Raw genomic sequence first — 12,586 nt, 5'->3', positions numbered from 1 at the left:
TTAGGTTGTCTACGGATCCGGATGTAATTTTTATTATTTCTGGTGTTCGTCCTACCTTCATAAATGAATATGAATAAATCAGATTTTTTTATATAGAAAAAAAGGGTTCGGTGGTTGCCCTCCATAACCTGGTAGCACCTTCCCCCGCAAAAAAAAAACCTGGTAGCACCTTGGCCTTGTGCAAATATACTATTCCACTACTGACTACTTGCACTTTAAACCTTCCTAGGGCTAGGACTAACCACTCCACCCACCCCACAGAAAGAAAAGAAAAATTGAAAAGGTTTGTACTCGAATTCTGCATTTACCGGCCGTTATATCAGCAGCAGCGAGTACACGGTATATATACCGTACATCCACGATTAAGGTAGGAAATTAGCAGACGGGCGAGACAGGACAGCGTTTGATGCAAAAAAGAAAGAAAGAGAGAGACAGGACAGCGCAGCTGCGTTCACACCGGAGTGAGTGAGCAGCCGAGAGCGTACCGTAGACTGAAAAGAGGAGAGGAGGGGGACAGCTTGGGCCAAAGCTGTCTTCTTCCTCGCCTGCTGCCGCAGCTCAACGCGGCGATCCCGCATTCCCAGCTCGCTTTACCCCCGCCGTCCTCCTCCATTTATACCCCTTTCTTTCCCCGGCAACTTGCATCCCATCCCATATGCGCGTATACCTGCTAGCTCCTTTCACTTTCCCTTCCATTCCAATTCCGTTTTCTTAATGCAAAGCACGAGCACTGCTGCGACCGGCGAAAGCTAGCAGCAGCTCCAGCTATAAGACCCATCTCTTTCTCTTTCTCTTCCTCTTTCTGCGACTCCACTCACTCGTTCCAGATCTGGAGGTTCTTCCTGTGCCGCCATCCATTCCAATGATGGCTCCGACTCGGCCTTCTCTGGCATTGGCGCGGTGGGTGCTCCTGGCGGCGGTGGCGGCGAGGCTCGCCGGCGCTGATGACCCCTACCGCTACTTCACCTGGACTGTCACGTATGGCCCCATCAACCCGCTCGGCACCACCCAGCAGGTATGCTACTGCACTACCAATGTGGGTGGCCACCTCCCTGCATTTTGCTACTCTACAGATATTGGGTTGGGGGTACCCTCTCACTCTGCCGTTTCTAGCGTGGTGCTTCCCGAATGCCAAATGCTGCTCAATTTTTCATGCCCAAATTCGCCAAAATGTTGGTTCATGTTCATGCCAGTTTCGTCCCAAATTTCTCCACTTTTTTACCTGCAATTTACTACCCGTACCGTAAAATTTCCTATTATAAATAGTCCATATTGATATCGGTGAGGAAAAGAAATTTTGGACTGACTGACTAACTGACTAGTAATCGTTGTTCAAGGGCATCCTGATCAACGGGCAGTTCCCGGGCCCTCGCATCGACTGCGTCACCAACGACAACCTCATCGTCAACGTCGTCAACAACCTCGACGAGCCATTCCTCATCACATGGTCCGTCCGTCCGTATATTCAATCACTCGCTGCCGCAGCCACCCTCTTCTTCCTCCTCTCTCTCTTCTTGCTCTCTTCTTGCTCACTCTCTAGTCTCTACTTGCAAACGCGAATGCAAAATGCAGGAACGGGATCAAGCAGCGGAAGAACTCGTGGCAGGACGGCGTGGCGGGCACCAACTGCCCCATCCCGCCCGGCGCCAACTACACCTACAAGTTCCAGGCCAAGGACCAGATCGGCACCTTCACCTACTTCCCCTCCGTCGCGCTGCACCGCGCCGCCGGAGGGTTCGGCGCCCTCAACGTCTACCAGCGACCTGCCATCCCCGTCCCCTACCCGCCCCCCGCCGGCGACTTCACACTCCTTGTCGGTGACTGGTACCTCGCCGGCCACGACCAGCTCCGCCAGACACTCGACTCCGGCGCGCCGCTCCCGTTCCCGGACGCGCTGCTCATCAACGGCATGCCCTCCGCCACCTTGGTGGGCGACCAAGGTAGGCAGCATTCTCACAGTCTCTCTTCTGAAACCGCCACTGAAAATGCTTTTGTAACAGTCTTGGTTTTGTTGTCGTTCAGGGAGGACCTATCTGTTGAGAGTGTCCAATGTCGGGATGAAGACGTCGATCAACTTCAGGATCCAGGGCCATGCTCTGAAGCTGGCGGAGGTGGAAGGCACGCACCCGGTGCAGAACGTCTACGACTCCCTAGACGTGCACGTCGGCCAGTCCGTGGCGTTCCTCGTCACCCTCGACCAGCCGGCCATGGACTACGCCGTGGTGGCGTCGACGCGGTTCAACCCGGCCGACACCAGCCCGTTGACGGCGGTCGGGACACTGCATTACAGCAGCGCCACCTCCTTGGCGCCTGGCCCGCTCCCGGCAGGACCGCCGGAGGAGAGCGAGTGGTCGATGAACCAGGCAAGGTCGTTCCGGTGGAACCTGACAGCCAGCGCGGCGCGGCCCAACCCGCAGGGGTCGTTCCACTACGGCACTATCCAGACGTCGAGGACGCTGGTCTTGGCCAGCTCCGCTGCCGTCGTCGCTGGGCAGAGACGGTACGCCGTGAACGGCGTCTCGTTCGTCGTCCCGGACACGCCTCTGAAGCTCCTGGACAACTACAACATCGCAAACGTGATCGAATGGGACAGTGTCCCGGAGCGGCCCGACGGCGGGGCACCCCGGCCCGGGACGCCGGTGGTGAGGCTCAACCTGCACGAGTTCGTGGAGGTGGTGTTCCAGAACACCGAGAACGAGATGCAGTCCTGGCATCTTGACGGATATGATTTCTGGGTCGTCGGGTAAGCTACAGCAGCTTACATACCATCTGCAACTTGAACCAATTCAGATTACATTATGCACATCAACTCATTTTTGATCTTCTCGCTTGATTCAGGTACGGCGATAATGGGCAGTGGACGGAGAATGAGCGGCTGAACTACAACCTGGTCGACGCGCAAGCGAGGCATACTGTTCAGGTATAATATATTCCAGCAGGCATAATCGATTCCATGAAATTCTTGGCTATTCAAGAAGAACTCTGAACATTTGCAATTGCTTGATGAATCAGGTGTATCCGAACGGATGGTCGGCGATCTTGGTGTCGCTGGACAACCAAGGGATGTGGAACCTGAGGTCGGCCAACTGGGACCGGCAGTACCTCGGCCAGCAGCTGTACCTGAGGGTGTGGACGGCGGAGCAGAGCTTCTCCAACGAGTACAGCATCCCGATCAATGCCATACTCTGCGGGAGAGCTGCCGGCCTTCCACACTGAGGAACAACAAAGGCCTCCTCAATACTACTGTTGCTGCTGCTGCTACTATATATATATAATAGCTGAAATGAAGGTTATAATTATTACGATTTCTTGGAAATATGTACTACTCCTACTCTAGCTAAAAATTCATGTACTAGTACTATTCTTTTGGTGATGTCGGTATTTCATCTGCTTGTGTTCTGTCTGTGGACAAGACCACAGGCCCTGTGAATTCTGGTCAGTGCTTTTGTTTCTGAAATGTAATGTAATCTGATGTGGTGTGTCATTGGGACTTCTCAGGCAAAGCAAGCCTTGTTTTCGAAAGACGGTGAATATATGTTGAATTCCACTTCCGAGTGGCCTAACCAAGCATGACATGAACACTAAACCACATAAGCAGAAGTGCAAACACTTGCAACATAAAACACGCAAGTTCAAGATGCAGAAAAGGCTAGGACATAAGACGGAATCCTTCCTATGTTACTTCGGTGCAGAGATGCTTGTTCAAATATTTTCTTCAGAGTTTTCAGTACTCCACAACCAATCGCATTTAAGAAAGAGAGTAAATTGCAAAAAAACACCGTACTTATGCAAAAGTCAAGAAACGCCCACCAAATGCATGTTTTCTGGTGGGTTTTTTCCTGAAACACTGATAACTTCGACCCAATTATGGTGTTTTTTGTAATTTACTCAAAGAGCACACTTCCGCGCTTAAGAAATGAACGAAGGTACTCCGTGAGTGGGCCAGGACACCATTATTTCAGAAATGAAACTGAGCTACAAAGAGTGTGTGTGTGTGTGTGTGTGTGGGGGGGGGGGGGGGGGGGGGCTCCATTTCCAGAGAGGGCCGGGTCACCGCGAGCGGCCCGCCAGGTATCCGCGCGTCCTGCCAGAAGGCCGTGTTGGACAATTATGAAATTTCATGATTAATTTGAGAATATAAAATACCCCTCAATTTTATTTTGAGAATATAAATCATGATTAAAATAATTATTAGCATGTAGCCGTAGCATACCAGATGAACAAAACATCATAAATAGCAGCATTGCACATGCAACAGTAGCAATAATAATAAAAAATCAGATCACGGCACATGTACTGATCGGTTGTAGATGAAGTGCCGGAGGCTGTTGCAGAGGTGATGTTGTCGACAACGATGTTGCCGAAGACCGGTCGAAGCAGACATTGGTGATGACGAAGTGCAGCAGCGCCTGGCCTTGGACGTAGACGAACCGTGATGAACAATGCGAGCAGTCGCGCGAAGCAGTTCCTAAAAACCTAATTTGTCCTCTCCCGATGTGGGATCATAAGAGCAAGACATTGGTGATGACGAAGCGCAGCAGCGCCTGGCCTTGGACGTAGACGAACCGTGATGAACAATGCGAGCAGTCGCGCGAAGCAGTTCCTAAAAACCTAATTTGTCCTCTCCCGATGTGGGATCATAAGAGCAAGAGGTTTCAGAGACCTGCTCTCCTGCTCGCCGGTGTGCGCCAGTGTTCGGGATGAAGTAGACTACGATGGCGGCACAAATAGGCCCGAGCCCGGCTAGGTCAGGTGAGGCAAGCGTGTCGTCCTCTCTTTCTCTTGTCATATCAATCACTAAGTGTAGTGGGAAGAGCACACTATATAAGGTGATCCAACACCACCACCACTAGCGGTATGGCACTAAAGATTTGCACCACCTCTTGCCATTTATTCATAGGCCGGAATTTCGACGACGAGTAGGCCAGTGGCGTACTCGGGGGGAGAGGGGGTTGTGAAAGTGCAACTAATCCCCAGGTGGTTTTGGTAATTCATAACAACGTATAGCTCACTGAACTAATATTCATTCAAGTCTAATATTTCAGAAAGTTCAATGAATGGCATGGCATGGACTAGATATGTGGACCCCTCAAAATGCTAAGGACACATATTGGCAAAAGCTCAAGACTCTTCATTTCTATTTTAGTGATCCAAGATCACATTGAGTCCATAGGAAATCCAATACTATTAAAAGGGGATGAGGTGTTGCTTAATGGCTTGCTTGCTCAAATGCTTAGTGACATTGCTCCAAATCCCTCAACCACTTTCTCATTCCAAATATGTCAAAATCCCAAACTCCAACTAGGCTCCACCGATTCTTTCTATCCGGAGCCACCGAGTTCATATGACATAGCCACTGCAAGAAACCCTAACAGTTTGGTCACGCCGATATGGATCTCGGCCTCACCGAGATGGCCTTGCCAACGCTCTATGACTTGTTGCATTTATTTCGGTCTCACCGAGTTATGCAATCGGTCTCACCGAGTTGGCTGGACATTCTCTCTGTTGCCTTATTGCTTCACTTCGGTCTCACCGAGTTGATGCAATCGGTGCCACCGAGTTGATGTTTTCCCTAAGCCCTAGAACATCGGTCCCACCGAGTTGTTCCAGTCGGTCCATCGAGATTCATAACGTTCACATTTTGAACTAAGTCGGTCTCACCGAGTTAATCTATTCTGTCTGACCGAGTTGGGTCAAATGTGTGTAACAGTTGGATTTTGTATGGAGGCCATATATACCCCTCCACCCCCTTCTCCATATAAGAGAGAGCCATCAAAACGTGCCTACACTTCCAGCATACATTTCTGAGAGAGAAGCACCTACTTATGTGTTGAGATCAAGATATACCAATCCAGCCTCAAGAATCTTTGATTTCTAGCCTTCCCCAAGTTGCTTTCCACTCAAATCATCTTTCCACCATATTCAAATCTGTGAGAGAGAGTTAAGTGTTGGGGAGACTATCATTTGAAGCACAAGAGCAAGGAGTTCATCATCAACACACCATCTATTACCTTTTGGAGAGTGGTGTCTCCTAGATTGGTTAGGTGTCGCTTGGGGGCCTCTGACAAGTTGTGGAGTTGAACCAACAAGTTTGTAAGGGCAAGGAGATCGCCTACTTCGTGAAGATCTACCCAAGTGAGGCAAGTCCTTCGTGGGCGATGGCCATGGTGGGATAGACAAGGTTGCTTCTTCGTGGACCCTTCATGGGTGGAGCCCTCCGTGGACTCGCACAATCGTTACCCTTCGTGGGTTGAAGTCTCCATCAACGTGGACGTACGATATCACCACCTATCAGAACCACGCCAAAAATATCCGTGTCTCCATTGCGTTTGCACTCTCCAAACCCTTCCCTTTACCTTCATATGCAATGTTCTACTTTCCGCTGCTACACTCTTAGAATTGCATGTGTAGGTTGATTGCTTGACTTGTGCTAGTTCTAAAATCTGCCCACAACTAAAATTGGGAAAATGTTAGATTTTTATTTGGTCAAGTAGTCTAATCACCCCCCTCTAGACCTACTTTCGATCCTACATGTGGTATCAGAGCTTTGGTCTCCATTTGCCTTGATTTCCATAGCTTTGGTGATCATAGCCTTCGTTTCACAACCTAGGAGAGTATGGCGTCTAGCGAGGGAAATTACCACCGTAGAGGTCCTTAATTTGATGGTACTAATTTTGCTAGTTGGAAGCATAAGATGAAAAATGCATATTCTTGGTCATAACCCCGTCGTTTGGGCTATTGTGCGTATTGGCTTGCAAGGTGATTTCTTTGAGGATGGAAAAGAACTGGATCGTGAAGCATCCGCGAAAGAGATGAAGATGTTGCAATACAATGCTCAAGCTTGTGATATTCTCTTCAATGGATTGTGCCCCAAAGAATTCGGCAAAATCAGTCACCTTGAGAATGAAAGGAAATTTGGGATACTTCAGTTGATATGCACGAAGGTACCGAGTCTGTCAAGGAATCTAAATTGGATGTGCTTTAAAGTCAACTTGACAAGTTCAAGATGAAGGATGCTGATGGAGTCGCCGAGATGTACTCTAGGCTTGCTCTCAGCACAAATGAGATTGCCGGCTTAGGAAGCGAAGAGATGACCGGCAAATTCACCATCAAGAAGATCCTAAGAGCCTTGGATGGAATATATGATACCGTGTGCACCTTGATCCAAATGATGCCCAATTGCAAAGATGTCAAGCCCACGAAAATCATTGGTAGAATTGTTGGTCATGATATGTCACTCAAGAATAAGGAAGAGCTCCACAACAAGTCAAGTGGTGCTTACAAAGCTTCAACTGATGCTCCTACAACATCAAGTGAGAAGCAAGTCTCCAATGAAGAATTGAGATTAATGGTGAAGAACTTCAACAAGTTTACAAGAATAGAAGCAAAGAGAGAAGCTCCAAGTCAAGATCCTACAATGACAAAAGATCTTCTAGTCATGATCGTAATTGCTACAACTGTGGAAGTCCGGGACACTACTCCAATGAGTGTACGGCTCCCTACAACAAAAGAGAAGATTCACCAAAAAGGAGAAGTAGAAGAGATGAATCACCTCCAATAGAGAGGAGTATAGATGATCGTTATGAACGAAGACCCTGTCGTAGAAGCAAGGATTCTGAAAGGAAGGACAAGTCATCAAAGAGCTACACAAGACAAAGACATCAAGCTCACGTTGGTGAATGGGTATACGGTTCCAACTCCAACAACTACTCCGAGAGAAGCTAACACTCCGACTTCGAAGGTACTCAAGATGAAGGTGTTGCCAGTCTTGCACTTGTGGAATCCAACTCCTACGACGTATTTGAGTCACCAAATGAAGGAATTGGAAGATGCTTCATGGCTAAAGGCCCTAAGGTATCACACCCCGAGTATGTTGATTTCAATAGTGATGAAGATGATTTGCTAGGTGATGATGATTTACTTGTTGACAACACTAGTGATGAAAACTATGATGAACTTGCTATTAATCATGCTAATCAAGATGAAACGGATGACAATGATAATAAGGAGATTGAGCGTCTAACTAAAGAACTAAACACTCTTAAGTTGGCTCATGAAACAACTCTAGAGCATCATAGAGAGCTCCTAAGGACTCATGAGAAGCTACGCTTCGAGAAGCTAAATTTAGAGCAAGAGCACGAGTTCCTAAAAGCTATCAATGATGATCTTCAGAAGAAGAGTTCTTCTTATCTTGCCAAACGTCTCCTCTTGTCTACTTATTTTCCACAAGTAAAATCTAGCAATAAGAGCAAGAAAGAGTCTTCCTCTAGTAGTAACAATAACCATGTTAAATCCAATATTGTTGCTTCTAGTAGTTCTCTTGATTCCACTAATGATTTAGCCAAGTTACACTTGAGCAAGAAAATAACTTATTGAAGGGAATTATAGAGAAAGGTGTTTACAAGAGCCTTGCCGGAAGTAAGCAATTTGAGGAAATTGTATGCAAGCAAGGAAGGCATCGGAAGAATCAAGGTGTTGGTTTTGAATAACAGTTCAATGCCAATGGAGTTGAGTGGGAAGAAGATCAATACCCCAAGACGAAGTTTGTTGCTCAACAACAGAAGTATGATCCCACTTCTTTCAAGGGAACACAAGCTCAAGATGATCTTCCACCACAAGACCACAAGCTAAAAGGCAAGGACAAGCTTCAAGAAGCGATTGATTCATTTGAAGAAGCTCCTAAGGCCGTGGTCAAGTGGGTTCCCAAGACTACGTCAAGTTCCACTTCATCAAGTATGACTACAACTCCAAGGATTCCCATCAAGTTGATGTGGATCCCAAAGAATAAGAACTAGAGTGTTCTTGAGGGTGACTCCGCCAACATACTTCACTCATATTCATTTTGGCAAGAACATGTGCAATCAACTTCCATATCTTGCACTAGTTCATGGAGTCACAAACCCTCTTGTTGGTAAGACAATGGACAAGGTAACCTAATGCTTTCATGGACATCATCATACTTGTGTTTCACTCTATGTGTATGGATATCCTTGTATGTTCCTTGTGGGACTAACCCATGTAGGTATTGAAAGTGCAACACTCCAATGGATTGCTCCAAAAGATCTACATCAACATTGAGCATCCACATGTTCAACATCTACATGAAGTCGCCATCGACAAAACGCAAGGTTAGTTCATCCCTCTTAGGGGGAATATCACATCTAGGGGGAGCTTTGCTCTAAAAATTGAGCTAAACAACTCTAATGGTGTGAACACAACAATGCTTTAGGTAAAAGTGGTAACCACACTTGTGCTTAAACAATGAGTATGACCTACGATCAAATGTTCTCATTTGACTCCTAAGTCAATATACTCATATATAGATGACCTAGTCATCGCCAATTGCTTGATAGATGCTAGAGTGTAGGTGCATGATTTGTCACATGTTTCATTTGCTATCTTATTGTGTGAGCATGTTGGATGCATAATTTTCTCCATTTAAGGACATCCATTTGTTGTTTTGAGTGTTTGGTTTTTATTGGCCAAATGGACAGACAAGAATGCCTAAGTACTCTCTCTAGCTATCTATGCTTTTTCTCTTCTCAAATTCTATTCATGCTACATCACAAAATTTGAACAAGTCTTTTTCGGACCCTCCTGGCGAGGAGCACTCGGAGCCACCGATCCATCAAGGGCTAAACTCCAAACCTCTTAGTGAATTTCGGCCAGACCAACACATTCATACTCGGTCCCACCGAAACCACTAGGTTGATCTAGGTTTTCACCTCTGTGCCACCAATTAGAACTATTAGGTTTCACCGAGTTGCAGCAACTGCAAGCAGTTTTGCATCTCGGTGCCACCGAACCGTTCCACTCAGCGCCACCGACAGCTAATGGGTATATATACCGCGACCCCTCGTTTGGAAATTTCTTCAAACTCTCGAGCTCGCCCCCCCATTGTTGCCGCTCTTGGTCTCCAGATCATCGTCGTCTCCACCTGTGCGCCGTTGTCGTAGGTCTCCGTCGCCGTCAACGGAGATCGCATCCGCCATTGCCGCCGTAGCGAGCCATCACCAAGTTAGGGTATGGTTCGACCCCTTTGTGCAATTTCCATTCTCCGATTCAATGCACAAAGTAAATGCCTATATTCTTGCCAAGATTGAAAACTTCCTATCCACACAAAAACTCCTCTAGATTAGATTTGATGCAAAATCTTAGGGTTAGGTTTCCGCCAAACTCATCTCGGACCAACCGAAATGGAGTTTTCGGTCCCACCTATTGGCCCTGGCCATTGCACTAAGTACAACTCGGTCTGACCAAAACGCACTGGTCGGTGAGACCGAAAGCAATTTATCAGTGAAACCCTAGCATATCGGAGTCACCGAACTACAACTCAGCCTGACCGAAACTGCATGTTTAGACTCTGTTAAGTGTTTCGGTGTCACCAAGATTATCATATCGGTAGCTCCGAAATGCTTTCTGCAGAAAACTAAAGTTAAGATTTTTGAATCAATTTTTGCAAAAACCAGTTGTCTTTTGTGATGCTCATCCACTTTACCTACATCCATCTATTCACAGGGTTAGTTTGTAGAGATGTCTGAGGCCAGTGATAGTCAGAACAGGTCAGAGGAGCAAGTCAACCTCAGTGAGGGCACAAGCCCTAGTGGTAGCTATGATGAGGGTAGCAGAAGCACCCCTAGCAACTTGCCAAAGGCTGCTACTAGACAGAGGAAGAAGAGGAATTCTGACAGTGAAGATGAGGATTTTGTGATTGAGGAAGAAGTGACGTCCAAGAAGAAAGTGGTCAAGAAAGAGTATGTTGGTGTTGCTGACACCACCAAGCCAGGACTGCAAAAGAAGGCTCCTGCTAGTAGAGCTCCTATGTCCAAAGTGAGGCAGTCAACTGTGACACAAGAAACTATGAAATTCACCCTTGAACAATCTGAGGATGAAGCTGGAGATGGAAAGAAGAAGAAGAAGAATAAGAGGGCCAGAACAAACACTGCTAAGGTTCTTGGCAAACCTTCCATGAGGGAACAAGAGGAGGAGGAGGAAGAAGTTGTTGCACCACCTGCCAAGTCTCAAAAGTTGATGGCTGATGCCATTATGACTGGTGCTGCTCCTTCCAAGCCCAAGACAAAACCTCCACCTGCTGCACCCAAGCCTTCTGCTCCTAAGAGATCAACTAGAAACATATCAGCTACAGAGAAGAACAAGGCCCCAGTGCCTGAGGTCCAAGATGATGATGAGCCACTAGTGCTAGGAAATTGAAGCCAAAGATTCAGACCATAGTTGAGAAGCTGAGAGATGATGCCGAGGACAATGATGCTAGAACTACAACAAACAGATTCCAGACAGTGCCAAGGGCACAGAGGTGTTCTGCTGAGCCAGTTGCAGACTTGAGACCTGCTCATTCCGCTCCTGCCACCACAGCCACAGTTGCTCCTCCAGCATCTACTCCACCAGCTCCACAGACTTCAGCAGAAGCATTTGCAGATGGACTCCTCTCAATGCCGTCTACGCACACCGGAGCTACAAGCGAGAAGACCCCTTCAGGAGCTCCCGAAGATCATGCCTAGAGTGTCGTATAACACTATATGTTTTCGAACTTTTTGGTAACTTGTTGCCAAAGAGGGATAAAGTGTATAGATCATAGGGCTTCGAGAGAGAGTGCCTTTTACTTTTGTTGGTTTCATTTGCCTTGCTACAAATGCTACTTGTGTGTTATGCTCGTGAGATACTTATGTGATCATGTGTTTGATCATACTACGCTTAATGTGTGATTGCATGATTATATCTATGAATGTTTGCGTATGATCAATCACTTTTATCCTTGGTGATGAGTGCATGTTATTTGATACGTCTCCAACGTATCTATAATTTTTGATTGTTCCATGTTATTATATTATCTGTTTTGGATGTTTTATATGCATTAATATGCTATTTTATATGATTTTTGGGACTAACCTATTAACCTAGAGCCCAATGCCAGTTTCTGTTTTTTCCTTGTTTTAGAGTTTCGCAGAAAAGGAATGCCAAACGGAGTCCAAACGAAATAAAACTTTCGCCATGATTTTTCTTGGACCAGAAGACACCCAGGAGACTTGGAGTGCAAGTCAGAGGAGCCTCGAGGCGGCTACAAGGCGTGAGGGCGCGCCCAGGGGGTGGGGCGCCGCCTAACCTTGTGGGCCCCTCGTAGCTCCCCTGACCTAATTCTTTCGCCTATATATACTCTTATACCCCAAAAACATCCAGGGGAGCCACGGAACCACTTTTCCACCGACACAACCTTCTGTACCCATGAGATCCCATCTTGGGGCCTTTTCCGGCATCCTGCCGGAGGGGGAATCGATCATGGAGGGCTTCTACATCAACACCATTGCCTCTCCGATGAAGCGTGAGTAGTTTACTTCAGACCTACGGGTCTATATCTAGTAGCTAGATGGCTTCTTCTCTCTCTTTGATTCTCAATACAAAGTTCTCCTCGATGTTCTTGGAGATCTATTCGATGTAATACTCTTTTGCGGTGTGTTTGCCGTGATCCGATGAATTGTGGATTTATGATCAGCTTATCTATGAATATTATTTGAATCTCCTCTGAATTCTTTTATGCATGATTTGATATCTTTGCAAGTCTCTTCGAACT

At 46.9% G+C, this 12,586-nt stretch overlaps 2 protein-coding genes across 2 annotated transcripts; both read left to right on the top strand.

The window, feature by feature from the left end:
* The first annotated feature begins 598 nt into the window (after positions 1 to 598).
* LOC109759303 (L-ascorbate oxidase homolog) lies at positions 599 to 3,484 on the top strand. Its single transcript, XM_020318125.4, has 6 exons — positions 599 to 1,015; positions 1,338 to 1,447; positions 1,573 to 1,940; positions 2,023 to 2,743; positions 2,839 to 2,920; positions 3,013 to 3,484. The coding sequence occupies exons 1-6, from the start codon at positions 863 to 865 to the stop codon at positions 3,214 to 3,216; spliced, it is 1,638 nt and encodes a 545-aa protein (XP_020173714.3). The 5' UTR covers positions 599 to 862; the 3' UTR covers positions 3,217 to 3,484.
* Positions 3,485 to 10,533: 7,049 nt separating this feature from the next.
* LOC141040981 (uncharacterized) lies at positions 10,534 to 11,211 on the top strand. Its single transcript, XM_073507090.1, has one exon. It carries the CDS (start codon positions 10,534 to 10,536, stop codon positions 11,209 to 11,211), a length of 678 nt encoding a protein of 225 aa, XP_073363191.1.
* Positions 11,212 to 12,586: the final 1,375 nt, after the last annotated feature.

Source organism: Aegilops tauschii, chromosome 2, assembly GCF_002575655.3.
Source record: "Aegilops tauschii subsp. strangulata cultivar AL8/78 chromosome 2, Aet v6.0, whole genome shotgun sequence".
NCBI lineage: Eukaryota > Viridiplantae > Streptophyta > Magnoliopsida > Poales > Poaceae > Aegilops > Aegilops tauschii.
The sequence above is the reverse complement of the archived record's forward strand: the minus strand, read 5'-3'. Positions and strand labels throughout refer to the sequence as shown.